Consider the following 14,281-nt stretch of genomic DNA (forward strand, 5'->3'; position numbering starts at 1 on the left):
CCAACATCTGTGCCCATCTTCCTCTATTTTGTATATGGGAGGCCGCTACAGCATGGCTTGATGAGTGGAGCATCAGTCTGCGCCAAGGATGCGAACCCGGGGCCCCTGGGCTGAGCGCGCGAACTTAACCACTGCGCCAGCAGGCGGGCACTTTCTTTTTATATTTTTAACCGTTCAGAATGTAAAAACCATTCTTAGCTCACAGATGTACAAAAACAGGTGGTGGGCCAGGTTTGCCCTAAGTCTGTAGTTTGCTCACCTGGTATACATAAAAGGTCGGAATTCGAAAAATGTGCTAAGTGTGGGACCTTTCGTGAGGCAGTATATGCTAACTTCACAGGCTAACTTCCAATACGATAGTAGATGTGACAGCGCTTTTGGGGATATTGAGTCCAGCGCCTATGCCTGGGAAAGGTGACAGCAGAGGAGTAGGGACCCCGGAGCACGCTGCTGACCACCCTCTGGGCGGCTGGTAACGCAGCCCTCAGCTCCGAGGACCGGACGCAAGGGACAGGGCCTTCAGGGACGTGGATATGGTGGATCCGCTCAGGTGACAGGGGATGGAGGTGCACAAGCAAGCACACGGAGCAAAGTCCGCTCGGCCGCCACCAAGCCCCGCCTCTCCGGGCTCAGGCAGGCGCGTGCACGCACGCACGCACGCACGCCCGGCCTCGCGCTCAGTCATGTCCTATTGCGCGTGTCTCGGTGAGGTGCCGCGACTGACAGGGAGGGAGGGAGAGGCCTGGGCGAAGCTGAGATCCTCGGGGGCAGGCGGGTAGGCGCGTCGCGTGCGTCACTTCCGCTGGGGCGGGACGGAGCTGGAGTGGGGCGGGGGGGCGTTCGGGCGGCTGCGCTTGTTTGTGTTGGAAGCTCAGCTGATGCTGGCCGGCCCCAGTGGACATCAAGGCCGGGAAGAGGCGCGTCGCCGCTGCCGCCGATGTAGTTGCGGCCTGCACCCCGGTAAGTGGCCGCTGGGGGACGGAGGCGGGACGATAAGGAAGAGGGCAGCCTGGTCGCCCCGGGCACTTGTCGGCCCTCCGGGTCTTCTTATCTCCCCTCGGAGGACACTTCCAGAGGAAGAGGGCGGGGAGACGCCCGGCCTCGAGGAAGTCCCAGGACCTAGTCTCCAAGAGGCGGCGAGGCACCGGAAGGAGCCCGCGGGCCCTGGGCTGATTGGTGCGCGGTCGGCTCCCCGCCCCGGTGGGTTTCGCTGGCCCGGACGCGCACGCTGTTTTGGTTTCTCTGGTCCCGCCCCGCGCTTCCTGACCCTCCCCGCGACTCCCAGCCGTGTTACCCCGAGTCGGGCTGCCCCTGGGCTCTGGGGTTCTCTAGCAGTTCTCCGGGGACTGTCTAAACAGTTTCCCCGTGCTATATCATTCTCGACTGTCAGTGTGCCCCGGATGATTCTGCCGCTTGGTATTTTTATTTATCAGCGGTTTCTTTTTTAACCCCACCCACATTTGACTCTATCCCTGACTGCTGTTGCTTAAGCGGATTCAGGTGTGCGCTTTTGAAAAGGTGAAGTTGTATGAATCGTGTTGCGGTGTTTCCCGTAGTTGTCATTTTATCGTCATGCTGGGAGGAAGCTGGTTTCTACGCCTAATACAATGATGACTGTAAAGAAAAGTGGTGACTCAGGAGAAGCTTAGAAGAGATGTGGCATAAGGGGCTATCATATAATCCTGTTTAAAATAGTGTTTTTACTTCCAGTAACAGTTGCATCCTGGTTCTACAGTCCTAATTGTTGAGATTTCAAGAATGACAACGTTATGTTTCAGTGTATCGAGAAAATGCTGTTGTTAAAACAGTGAAATATTAAGAATTTAAGAATCTGAGAATTTTAAAAAAGCATATTAAACTGTGAACTGAGAGTTTATGCCTCTTATGAGACAGGTTTCAAACCCGTTGTAGTTATTTTGTTAAGTGGCTTGTGCAGGTTAGTTGTGCTTTCCATATAAGAACATGTTCTTATTTCATAGTTTTTATTAATCAAACTTTTTTAATGTTGATCTTGTTTTTCTATTTCTATATCAGATCTAAATTAAAATCTTGAAAATAGTGTCCTTTTAAGGAGTCGTGTTAAATGAAAAGATCAGTTTCACTAGTTTATATGTTTACTTGCTTCACGTGCAAAGTGGATCAAGTACAGCTTGTACTTGGAGTTGTTTTTTGGCTCAGTAATGACAGAAATTGTGCTGAAGGGTACATGTTGCCTCACTTGTGGAACATATATTTGTGAAAATGTCAGTGTTAGAACTCTTAGCCCTAGACACCTTCTTATCTGTCATGTCTTAGTCCTAATCTTTCACTCTGGTGTCTTATATTTGACTTTGTTCATTATCCATTACTTTTTAGAACTTGCTTTTGTATTGGTTTCCATTGCCCGATTTTTTCAGGGTAGCTTTTCTTCTGTGCTTTTTTGTTTCCTTGGAAGACTTACTCTTCCTAACTGGATGGCAGTCAAGGCTCTACTCTTGTTCTCTCTAAACCAGAGTTTTAAAATTTGAAACCCAAAGAATACTTTAGTAGGCCCATGAATATCCTGAAATGTCATGGAAAATATAGTGTATGTGTGCAAAAAAACATTTTTCAAGGAAGAGGAGCTTTTATCAGCTTCTATGATCCCAAAATGCTCAAGAATTACTATCAACCTTTCTTTGGTAAATCGAGTCTTATGGTTTCAGCTGTCACTGTGCTGATAACTCCAAACAGAAATCCACAGCCTTTGTTTCTATAGTATATCTCCATTTGAATGTCCCACTGTTACTTCATTCTGTACATCCAAGAGATTTTTCTTTCATATTAAATTGGCCCCCTTCCCAGTTATCTCATATTCTCAAATGGCATTCTCCCTGTGACTCTGATTAAAAACCCTTAAGTTGTCTTGACACCTCCCTCTGCTTACCCCATTCTTCCCTGTCACCAAGTCCTGCGTTTTGTTGTTTCCCCATTTTCAGTGTGGCTCAGAGTAACCCTCTTCTCCATTATAGTACTGTTACCTTAATTCAAACTCTTGTCACCTTATACCTGCATTATTGCAATAACTAAGTGAAGTCCTCTATACATTCCTTCTTTCCATCCTCAGCTGAGCCTCCACCTAGCAATTCCCTTATTTCCTCTAGTTAAAACTCAATTCCATTCCCTAGCGGTTCGTCTAAGCCTCTCTATTCTGTTTATACCCCATTGTGTTTATACTACCCAATGAATAGGTAGTCTAGTCTCCTTGCTCTTTTCTCAGCTGATGATGGCACCTCCCACTTTACATTCTTCTCTTCATCTTTTTCCAACCTAACTTTTGTTCCAGCTGAATTTACTCTCAAAACTCTTATGTACATTTACTAGCGTTGTGATTTGGGGGCAGTTAAATAAAGCTTGTTGATTTTGTTGAGAGCTCTCTGTGTTTAGTAATTTTCACTTGACAATTTTAGTTTCTAGAGAGGTGTATTAAAGTATTATGATCACGAAATTGTCTAGTCTTCCTGTAATTTTTCCCCTTTTTTTTTTCGCTTGATATACTGTTGCAATGCCGAGTTGTTAGGTGTATTAATAATTCGTCCCAAGGGTTATATCTTATGGCAGAGAAACAATGCAGACCCCTTACCGTACTCTAGGCTTATGTAGCTCTGTCTTCTGCTTGACTCTTGGGCCCGTCTCTTCCATTGTTCCCATTTTTCACTTCTCTTCAACCACATTGTCCTTGCTATTCCTGAATAGATAAAGCTCATTCTTGTCTCCAAAGTCTTAGTTTCTTTTTCCTCTGCCTTGAATGATTTTTTTCCCAGATACTTGCTTCCTCACTTCATTGAGGTGTCCAGTAAAATGTCAACTCAGTTCTTCTGACCACGTCAACTCCAAGAGCACTCTCTGTGCCCTTCCTCCCCAACCCCTGCTTTATTTTTCTTCATGGCATTCTTGACCTCATATTATACATTATATTAGTTATTTGTTTATTTGTTAATAGATTGTCTTGTTCTCCAAGGCCAAGAAGACCGCCTGAGTTTTACTAAGTAAATAGATTATTCCTTTTACTATTATATAGTGCCCCTTTTTTATCCTTATTTAATGCGTTTGCCTTGTTTGCCTTAAAGTGTTTTTTGCTTTCTTTTGATTGCTATAGGCCTGGTCTGTCGTTGTCCCCATTCCTTTCTTTTCAGCCATTCTTGTCATTGTATTATAGGTGTGCACAGTGACTAGCATGCAGCTGCAGTTTTTATTTCTGACATTTTGCTCTTCCTGTTCCCTGTAAAGTTTTTATTTTTGCCTCTTTATTTTTGTTCCTTCTGTTATATCATTGAACATTTTTAACCTACTTAATTTTTTCCTATTATTTCTAAATCTTGGTTACGCATTTTCCGGTTGGCTGTATTTTCTGGTATTCTCTTGTGGTGGTTCATTTCCTTGCGTGTATTGTAGTCTGTGTGAGGTGATCTTCAGTGGTGGTTGCTTAGTGTGGGAGTCCCACATGCCCTGAACTTTGGAAGAGTCCTTACATGGCAGTTCACTGTACTCTGCTGAGGCCCCATGGGGTTGACCGGCTCAGACTAGTTTTCATTTGCTTGGTGTCTGCACCATCAAGGTAATGTGACTGCAGATCCAGGCCTGTGATTCCTCTTCAACTGTGGATTTCCCACTGTTTTTTTTTTAAATTTTTTTATTGTGGTAAAAAACATAAAATTTACCATCTTAAACCATTTTTAAGTGTATAGTTCAGTAGCATTAAGTACAATTTACATTGTTGTAAAATAGATCTCCTGTACTGTTTATCTTGCAGAACTGAAATTCTGTAACCATTAGACAACAACTCTTCTTTGCCCCATTCTCCAACCTCTTGTAACCCCCATTCTGCTTTCTATATCTATGAATTTAACTACACTAGGTACCTCCTATAAGTGGAATCATACAGTATTTGCCCTTTTGTGACTGGCTTATTTCACTTAAAATAATGTCCTCAAGGTTCATCCATGTTGTAGCATATGAAAGGATTCCCTTCCTTTTTAAGGCTGCATAATATTCCATTGTGCATATGTACCACATTTTGTTTATCTCTTCATCTGTCATGGACATTGGGGTTGTTTCCACGTCTGCTTTTGTGACTAGTGCTGTTGTGAACATAAGTGTGCAAATAGCTCTTTGGGACCCTGCTTTCAATTCCTTTGGCTGTATACTCAGAAGTAGGATTGCTGGATCATATGGTAGTTCTATTTTTAATATTTTGAGGAACCACCATACTGTTTTCCATAGTGGCTCTGCCATTTTACAGTCCCACTAACAGTGCTCAGGGGTTCCAGCTTCTCCACATCTCTGTCAACACTTGTTATTTTCTGTTTTTTTGATAATAGCCATACTGATGAGTGTGAGGTGATACCTCATTTGGTTTTGATTTGCATTTCTCAGATGATCAGTGATGTTGAGCATCTTTTCATATGCTTGTTAACCATTTATATATATATCATCTTTGGAGAAATGTCTATTCAAGTCCTTTGCCCTTTGGTGAGGGAGATTAGCCCCGAGGTAACATCTGTTGCCAATCCTCCTCTTTTTGCTGAGGAAGACTGACCCTGGGCTAACATCCGTGCCCATCTTCCTCTACTTTATATGAGACGCCTGCCACAGCATGGCCTGATAAGCGGTGCGTAGGTCTGTGCCCGGCATCCGAACGTGCGAACCCTGGGTGGCCGGCCAAAGCGGAGCATGCAAACTTAACCACTAGGCCACCGGGCCAGCCCCTCCTGTGGTCATTTTTTAATTGGGTTATTTGATTTTTTTTGTTGAGTTGCAGGAGTCCGTTATTGGTTTTGAGTATGGCTTTTTATTCACAAGTACTTTAATTGTGTTTTATCAAGTATTCCTTTGTTGGGGATTGTGGGGCTTTTACGTTAATTCAGCTCATTACGTTGACTGCAAGTCGTGAGGAGTTCAGAAGAGCCAGGAAGACAGATACATTTGCTTTCTTAAATGCTTTTTTGTGTTTGCTTGTGTTTCTTTTTTTCCATTATCTAGAATTCTCTCCTTCCCCTCTTATCTTTACCATGTGATGAATTCCTTTTTAACTTTGCCCAGTTTTTTTTTTGTGAGGAAGATAGGCCGTGAGCTAACCCCTGTTGCCTATCTTCCTCTTTTTGCTTGAGGAATCTGGTCCCTGAGCTAACATCTGTGTCCGTCTTCCCCTACTTTGTCTGTGGGACGCCGCCACTGGATGGCTTGACGAGCGGTGTGCGTGTCCGCGCCCCCAGGATCCGAACCTGCAAACCCCGGGCTGCCAAAGCAGAGTGCGTGAACTTAACCACTATACCACCAGGCCGGCCCCATAACTTTGACCAGTTTTTAACATCTCATTTTGGATTCATCCGGATATCTACTCTCACCTTGTGTCTTCCATTCATCTGGCACCATCTGTTTAAACTGTTTGCTTTTTCTAATTACAAAAGTAATACCTGCTCATTGTAAATAATTCACAATACAAAAGTAAAAAGTAAAAGTTCTTTTCCTCGTTCTTCTTTGATCCCATTCCTCAGTTCACAGTAATAAATAAGCCAGCTCTTATCCTTTCAGAATCTGTCTCTTTGTATGTGTGTGTGTGTAGCCACAGATTTAAACTGCATATATACTTTTGTTTTCTTCTATTATATAATATCTACATATTGACGTCTGTGTATCTTCATGGGTGTATAGTACATATAATATTTCAGCCTGCCTTTTTCACTGTGCTGTGTGTAAAGGATATGTCTGCAGATCATCCAGTTCTGCTAGTTTAACTGCTATGTATGTTATATGGTAACTTATTCCATTGAATGTATGTACTATAATTTATTTAACCATCCCTTGCTAGAAGATGTAGAGTTGTTTTTTAGTGTTTCGTTATTTCAAGCAGTGAGGCAGGGAATGTGTGTATATACCTTTGCACTCTTATGCAAGTATTTCTGTAGGATAAATTCTTAATAATGGAATTGCTGATCAAAGAATATGTGCCTTTAAAATTTTGATAGATAGCATTTAAAATTTCATTAGACACTGTCAAATAGCCATCTGTGTCCCATTTCCCCAGCCCATTATCAATACTGGATATTATCAATCATTTACATTTTTACCAATTGAAAGAACAAAATACCTGTTTTAATCGGCATTTTTGTTTGACGTGGTGAAGGATATTTTCATAATTTTACTATATTTATTCTTCTGTGACTGGCCTGTTTATGTCATTTGCCTATTTTTCTGTTGGGTTAAAATCTTTGCTTTCTTATTTGTATGTGTTCTTTTTATATGGTGGTTATGAGCACCCTGTCTGTTAAATGTTGCACGTAGCTTCTTCTAGTCTGACTTCTCTGATTTAATAAGCACTTGTTACTAGTAGATAGTGAAATCTTCTTTACATGGCTCTCTCTAGGTCTGAGACTGAAAGTTCCCTAGTATCCTGTTTGTCTTTGTGGTCTCCACATCTAGCACCATGTTTGGTATAGATTAAATATTCTGTAAATGGTTTGCAGTGAATGAAGTGTAAGACCTGACTCTCGTCTTCAAAGAACTTAAAGTCTGGTGTCACATAAACTAGTCAAGACTTTTACAATAAGGAAGAAAAACACCATCGTATCTAAAATGCATATTCGGTTATGTATTGTAGGAAAACTTATCTCTTGAGTAGCTTCCCTAAATTAGTTCTCATGAAGCATCCTACTACTCACTTTCTTTTTTCAGTGAGTTCTGTACCAAAAGATGGATTATTTTCTGTTAGCCTAAAAGTGAAATCTATATCAGCCATAATAGAAATTTATTATTCGTCTTTTGAGACAAGTTGTTGAGTTTAGTTCAAGTAGTAATGTATTTTATCTAATACCCAATTTCAATTTTATCTTGAATTCTAATTTTTTTTTCTTACCATTTCAGGTAAGACCATGAATTATGGCATTTCTTAAATGAAGCATTGAGGAATGAAGTGAGAGTCATAACATATAGAAAATAAATGATTTTTAAGTTATGTCTGTTAATTTGACTATAGATATATATATTTACCTCCTTAGTAATGCAAGAAATCTTTGTGGGAAGCAGAGAAGCGAGCAACTGCATTTCTTGTGCTCACCTAAACATTACTGGAGGATAAGCCACATCAGTCTACAAAGAGGTTTTCATACAAGCAAAATAAGATGTAAATGGACCAAAAGTGAAGCACATTTTTGTAGTAGGCACAGTTACTCTCCAAGCAACCATGGTTTACATATTGGAATTTTGAAACTTAGCACTTCTGCTCCCAAGGGACTCACAAAAGTGAGCATTCGTATGTCCCGTATTAAAAGTACTTTGAACTCTGTTTCAAAGGCTGTTTTTGGTAATCAGAATGAAATGATCTCACGTTTAGCTCAATTCAAGCCAAGTTCTTGGATATTAAGAAAAGTATTGGATAGTGTCTGGTTAAAACAGAAAAACATTAAACAAACCATCAAATCTTTGAAAAAATATAGTGACAAATCAGCAGAAAAGAGTTCTTTTCCAGAAAAGAAAAATCACATTATAGATAAAGACGAAGATCTAGATAAACAAAGCCTTTACACAAATAGTATAACCACAAAATTTGGAGCGTCATTCTACTTTTTATCAAATCATATTAATTCATACTTCAAACGTGAGGAAAAAATGTCTCCAAAAAAGGAAAATAAACCTTTCCAGGACAACTCAGAACTTGAAAATAAAAAGGTTGAAGAAGAGAAATCCAGTTCTCCAGATCCTGGCGTCCTGACTGATGAGAAGCTAGACTCAGAATCTTCTTTATATACTGTGGACAAGCCAACAAGTCCCAGTGGGACACCTGAGGTTCTTCCGGTTTCTACTAAACAAAGTATTGCTAACTTTCTTGCTCGTCCCACTGAAGGTGTACAAGCTTTAGTAGGTGGTTATATTGGTGGACTCGTCCCCAAGTTAAAGTATGATTCAAAGAGTCAGTCAGAAGAACAGGAAGAGGCTGTTAAAGCTGAGCAGGCTGTCAGCAAAGACAGAAATGCAGAGGAGAAAAAGCGTTTATCTCTTCAACGAGAAAAGGCAAGTTGTTATTTAGTGTGCTTTTAAGTTTTAATTTTTGTCGAATTTATAAGTTTCGTTTTCTAACAGGACCTAAGAAACTTTAATCGTTTGTTGGTATTACTAGAGGAATTTCATATTCTAATCATGTATATTTTAATATGTCTTTGTAGATTATTGCGAGAGTGAGTATTGATAACAGAACCCGGGCATTAGTTCAGGCGCTGAGAAGAACAACCGACCCAAAGCTCTGCGTTAATAGGGTTGAAGAACTGACTTTTCATCTTCTAGAATTTCCTGAAGGAAAAGGAGTGGCTGTCAAGGTAATTCTGATTTATTTACTCTGCTTTTGTCTTGGAATAAAAATAATAGTAAACCTTCTAAAATGGAAAAGGCAATGCCTTTCATTTTTTTATTTAAATATTTTTGTGGTTTTTGTCATACATGTAATGTTATGTATTCAGTAATTGCCCCATTTATTTTATGATACACGTTATGCTAAATACTTCCTTTTATTCTGTGATATAAATTATGCTGTTAGTATGAATATCTATGCTTTGAGATTAAACATTTTAAAATAGAAGATAAATCTCAGTATATTAGTTGAACTGCCTGATAACTGCAAAGTTTTTCTTAAATGCAAAGTAGATATTTATACTATGGATCTACTCTTTTATATAAATTCATAAGTGAAACTATTGCTAATTTTTATTTCATGATCTTTTTGTATTTGAAAGTATAAAAATTTTAATGACCTTATTGATAATTGAATTGGTGATCATATTAATAGAATAGCTTTTCTTTGGCTCAGTTTTTTCAGATTTAAAATAGTGAAGATATTTTAGACTCATTTTAAATAGACTTTTCAGAAAAATACTATAACATATGAATGATGTAGTTGAGTCTCTTTACATCTGTACTAAAATTATTTGTAATATTTAATGAATAATTTGAAAATATCATATAATGAATATAAACGATGTTAGCATTTCATTAGAGATCTGTTAGTGCTTATTTTTAACTTGCCATTCAGAAAATTGTGAGTTAACTTAGTTCACATTTATTCAACTTTTGACAACCATCTTGCTGAAAAATATCTCTTTAAGTAATGTACCCTGCTGTAGTTTTGTATTGTATAATGCATACATTATAATAGCTAAACTTTAGAATTTCATGTTCATAAAATTTTGGGGGCCAGCCCCGTGGCTTGGCGGTTGAGTGCAGGCGCTCCGCTGCTGGCGGCCCGGGTTCGGATCCCGGGCGCGCACTGACGCGCCGCTTCTCCGGCCATGCTGAGGCCGCGTCCCACATGCAGCAACTAGAAGGATGTGCAGCTATGACATACAACTATCTACTGGGGCTTTGGGGGAAAATTAAATAAATTAAAAAAAAATTAAAAAAAAAAAAAATTTTGGATTATCTTTCCTATATATGTAATCTCTTACCTAAAAGATAAATTTTTCAAATATAGATATGCTTTTAAGTCCATTTAATATTTCAGTGATATACTGAAAGCAGAGACCTAAAACAGAATAGCATACTCTAAAGAACTTTTAAAAAATGTTTTATTGAAGTTTAATACATATGCAGTTGTAAGTATAAAGTTGAATTTTCACAAACTGAACACATCCATGTAACCGGCACCCAGATGAAGAACAGAATTTACCAGCACTTCAGAAGTTTCCGTTATGCCACCTTCCAGTCACAGTCTCCCAAAAAAGGAATCACAGATTAGTTTTGCCTGTTTTTATATATTATATGAACTACTGGGATTGGCTTCTTTCACTCAGCATGTTGGTAGGAATCATTCACATTGTCATGGGTAGTTGTAGATGATTCGTTCTTGCTGCTTTTGTATTCCATGGTGTGAATGTATCACTATGTATTCATTGTACTGTTGACGGATTTCTGGGTAGTTTTCAGTTTTAGTCTATTATGAATAGTCTTGCTAATAGAAACTTGGAGGACTTTTTAAGTTTGCCTAACTGACCCCAAATCTAAGGACCCTGTAATACCAAGGAGAAATGCGATATAGGAATGTATATTTAGATCAGTTATGAATGAAAATCTACATAGTCTGAAGAAAATTCTCAGCCTTCCGCTAAATAATAAGCATCTCAAAAACACTGAACTTGGTAAATTGCTTACGACATGTTAGAACGTACACTCTCATGTGGACTTTCCCAACTCAATTTTTTATTATCAGGAATTGAGCTTTTTAAAAATGCTAAAATTGTTTGTTATAAAACATGTATATGAGTTTTACTTTTTTCTGTGTGTACCACATTTATGGTGGCCACATCTAAGGAATTGTCTTTCATATCTAGTGCCCTAAAAGAAGTTAGTTTCCTCTTTTGTGTGTGTGTATTTTGTGTGCTGCATTTGTGGCAGCCACATCTAGGAAATTGTCTTTGATGATTTTTTTCATTGCTGGTCGTGAAGGTGGTCTCCTTTCACCATTTTTTAAAATAAAAAAGTAACCTTTTATTATTAAATTAACAGGCAGCACATGGACATTGTAGAAAATTAGAAAAAAAGAAAAGCAAAAAAATAAGAAAATAAAAATGGCATATTTCTACTACCCTGAGATTACCATTGTAATGTATTGGTAATTACCATTGTAATGTATTAGTCAAATTAAGCTGAGTTAAGCTCTAATAACAAACAGTACCAAAATCTGAGTATCTTAACACAGAAGTTTGTCGCTCATGCAAAGTCAGCTGTGGGTTTAGGTGACTCTCCAGGACAGTGAACCTCCATGTGGTAGCTACTTTGATCTTCTTCTCTATATCTCAATATAAGGCTTTCTCTATGATTGCTATAGCAGGGTAAGAGAGAGAGTATTTCCCCAGAAAGTGTCACAGGTTTCTTCTCCTCACAACTTATTTACCCTGCCCAATTACATTGGGCTGAGAAGTACGGCCTTTGTGTGCTTGGAAGGGGAAGCAAACTGGATATTGCTGAACATTAGTAACGTCTACCTCAATATTCCTCCAGAATACGTATATATACATATATATACACCAAAATAAAGTCATTCTATATGTAGTGTTTTACAAGCTGTTTTTTGTAAATTTTCATCTCATCCTACACCTGATTTTGAAAATGTTCTCCGTATAACTGATTGGATCCAAATGAGGGTCCAGTCTAGACCATATGTTTTATCTGATTATTTTCCCTAAGTCATTTATAATATGGCAGAGTCCTTTCTTACCCACATATTCAAAACTGACTAATTGAAGAGACCAGACTGGTTATCTTGTAGAATGGCTTACTTTCTGGATTTACCTGGCTTCCTCCTCATTGGTGTTATTTGATGTATTTCTCTTTCCTTTTTATTTCCCGAACACTGGAATTTAAATATAAAGGCTTGATTGAGTTCAACATTTTCTTATTAGAGCATTGTAAATGCTGTCATGTGCCTCATATTGCGTCCTATCAGAATACACATAATTGGTGGAACAACGTTAGTAATGCTAAGGTTGACCACTAGATTAGGGAAACGACAGTCTGATCTTGTCATTAGACTGTTAGGCTAGAACCATTATCCCATCAACCATTAACCAAATCATTTCCAGAACTAGTCATTTCATTAGGGTTGCTGAATGATAAATTTCTAATTCTTTCACTCCTGCATTATAATTGACATTCTTCTGTAAAAGTAGAACTTTCCTTCACCAGCTAAAGCTATTTGGTTACTCTCAAAGACCAGTTTTACAGGAAAAGCAAGAGAAATGCTTAATTTCTTTCTACTTAGCCGTGGGTTTTCAAAGTAAAGAGTTGCTTTACAAGCTGCCTCAATGGTGACGTGAATTTTTGACATCTTTTCTTTTTTTTTTTTTACTATCACTATGAACTCACAGTTTTTCATAAATTGTGTTTTTATAATCTTTTTTTCTTCTCCCTTTTTCCTACATGCTGAAATTTGTCTCAACTTTGACTAGTAGGGCCCCCTCCAAGCTGATTCATGTGTCTTTTAACTTTTTATAAAAATTTCATGTACAGAAAAGCATACGTATCATTAGTATACAGCTCCATGAATTTTCAGAAATTGAACACATCTATATAACCACCATCCAGTATAAGAAACAGAATGTTACCAGCACTCCAAAGCCTCTTTATGTCCCCTTCCAGTCACTATCTCCAAAAATATTGACCAGATTTCCTGATTTTGGCAGTGTAGGTTAGTTGTGCCTCTTTTTGCATGTTATATAAATGGAATGATACAGCATGTGCTCTTTGTGTCTGGTGTTTTTATTTTTCCCCATTCAACATTATATTTGTGAGAATCTTCTATATTGTTGGGTGTAGTTGTGGAGCATTCATTCTCATTGTGCTGTAGTCTATGGTATGAATATAGTGCAATGTATTTATCCATTTTATTGCTGATGGACATTTGGAAAGTTCCCGGTTTTGGGAATATTTGGGAATAGCGCTTCTGGGATGTATCTTTTGGAAAACATATGTCTTCACTTGTTGGGAGTGTATACCCGAGAGTAGTATTCCTGGTTATAGAATGTGCCTATTTTCATCTTTAGTAGATACTGCCAAATGGTTTTGCAAGGTGCTTATACCAGTTTACACTTTAACCAGAATTGTATGAGCCTTCTGGTTGTTCTACTTCCTCTCCAACACTGTATATTATTATTTCTTTTTTATTTTAGCTATTTTGTTGGATGTCTAGTGATATTAAATTGTGGCTTAATCTGTATTTCTTTGGTAACTGTGAAGTTCAGCGCCTTATCCAGCGCCTATTCCAGGTCTTGCTCATTTTTCCATTGGGTTGACCAGCTTTTTCTTATTGATTTGGAGAATCTCTTTATATGTTATGGATGTAAGCCTTTTCATATATGTAGGTTACCTTTTCACTCTTTCTAATGGCTTTTGACGAATGTATATTCTTAATTTTAATATAGTCCAATTTATAAATATTTTCTATGGTTAGCACTTTGTGTCCTGTTTAAGAAATCTTTGCCTATCCTAAGATTATAAAGATATTCTCTTGTGTTTTCTTCTAAAACTTTATTGTTTTACCTTTCACACTTATATCTACTATTCATCTAGAAAAGATTTGGTTGTATGGTATGAAGTAGGAATCCTGATTTTTTTTAGATATACACATATCCAGTTGACTTAGCACCATTTATTGAAAAGACTTTCATCATAAATCAGATGATTATATATGGGTCTGTTTCTGGACACTGTATTCTGTTCCATTGGTATATTTATTTATCCTTGTTCCAATACTACACTGCCTAGATTATTGTAGCTTCAG

General features: G+C 38.4%; 1 protein-coding gene across 1 annotated transcript in view; it reads left to right on the forward strand.

Annotated features, from left to right (window-relative positions):
• The first annotated feature begins 834 nt into the window (after positions 1 to 834).
• The window catches only part of PNPLA8 (patatin like domain 8, phospholipase A2), a 45,327-nt gene continuing 31,880 nt past the window's right edge, over positions 835 to 14,281 (forward strand). The window contains exons 1-3 of the mRNA XM_004439271.3: positions 835 to 960; positions 7,882 to 9,027; positions 9,180 to 9,329. Coding sequence (XP_004439328.1) covers positions 7,972 to 9,027; positions 9,180 to 9,329 — 1,206 coding nt within the window. The 5' untranslated portion in view covers positions 835 to 960; positions 7,882 to 7,971. The remainder of the gene's footprint in view (positions 961 to 7,881; positions 9,028 to 9,179; positions 9,330 to 14,281) is intronic.

This window comes from Ceratotherium simum, chromosome 1 (genome assembly GCF_057802395.1).
Source record: "Ceratotherium simum simum isolate JZ-2026a chromosome 1, ASM5780239v1, whole genome shotgun sequence".
In the NCBI taxonomy this organism is placed as follows: domain Eukaryota; kingdom Metazoa; phylum Chordata; class Mammalia; order Perissodactyla; family Rhinocerotidae; genus Ceratotherium; species Ceratotherium simum.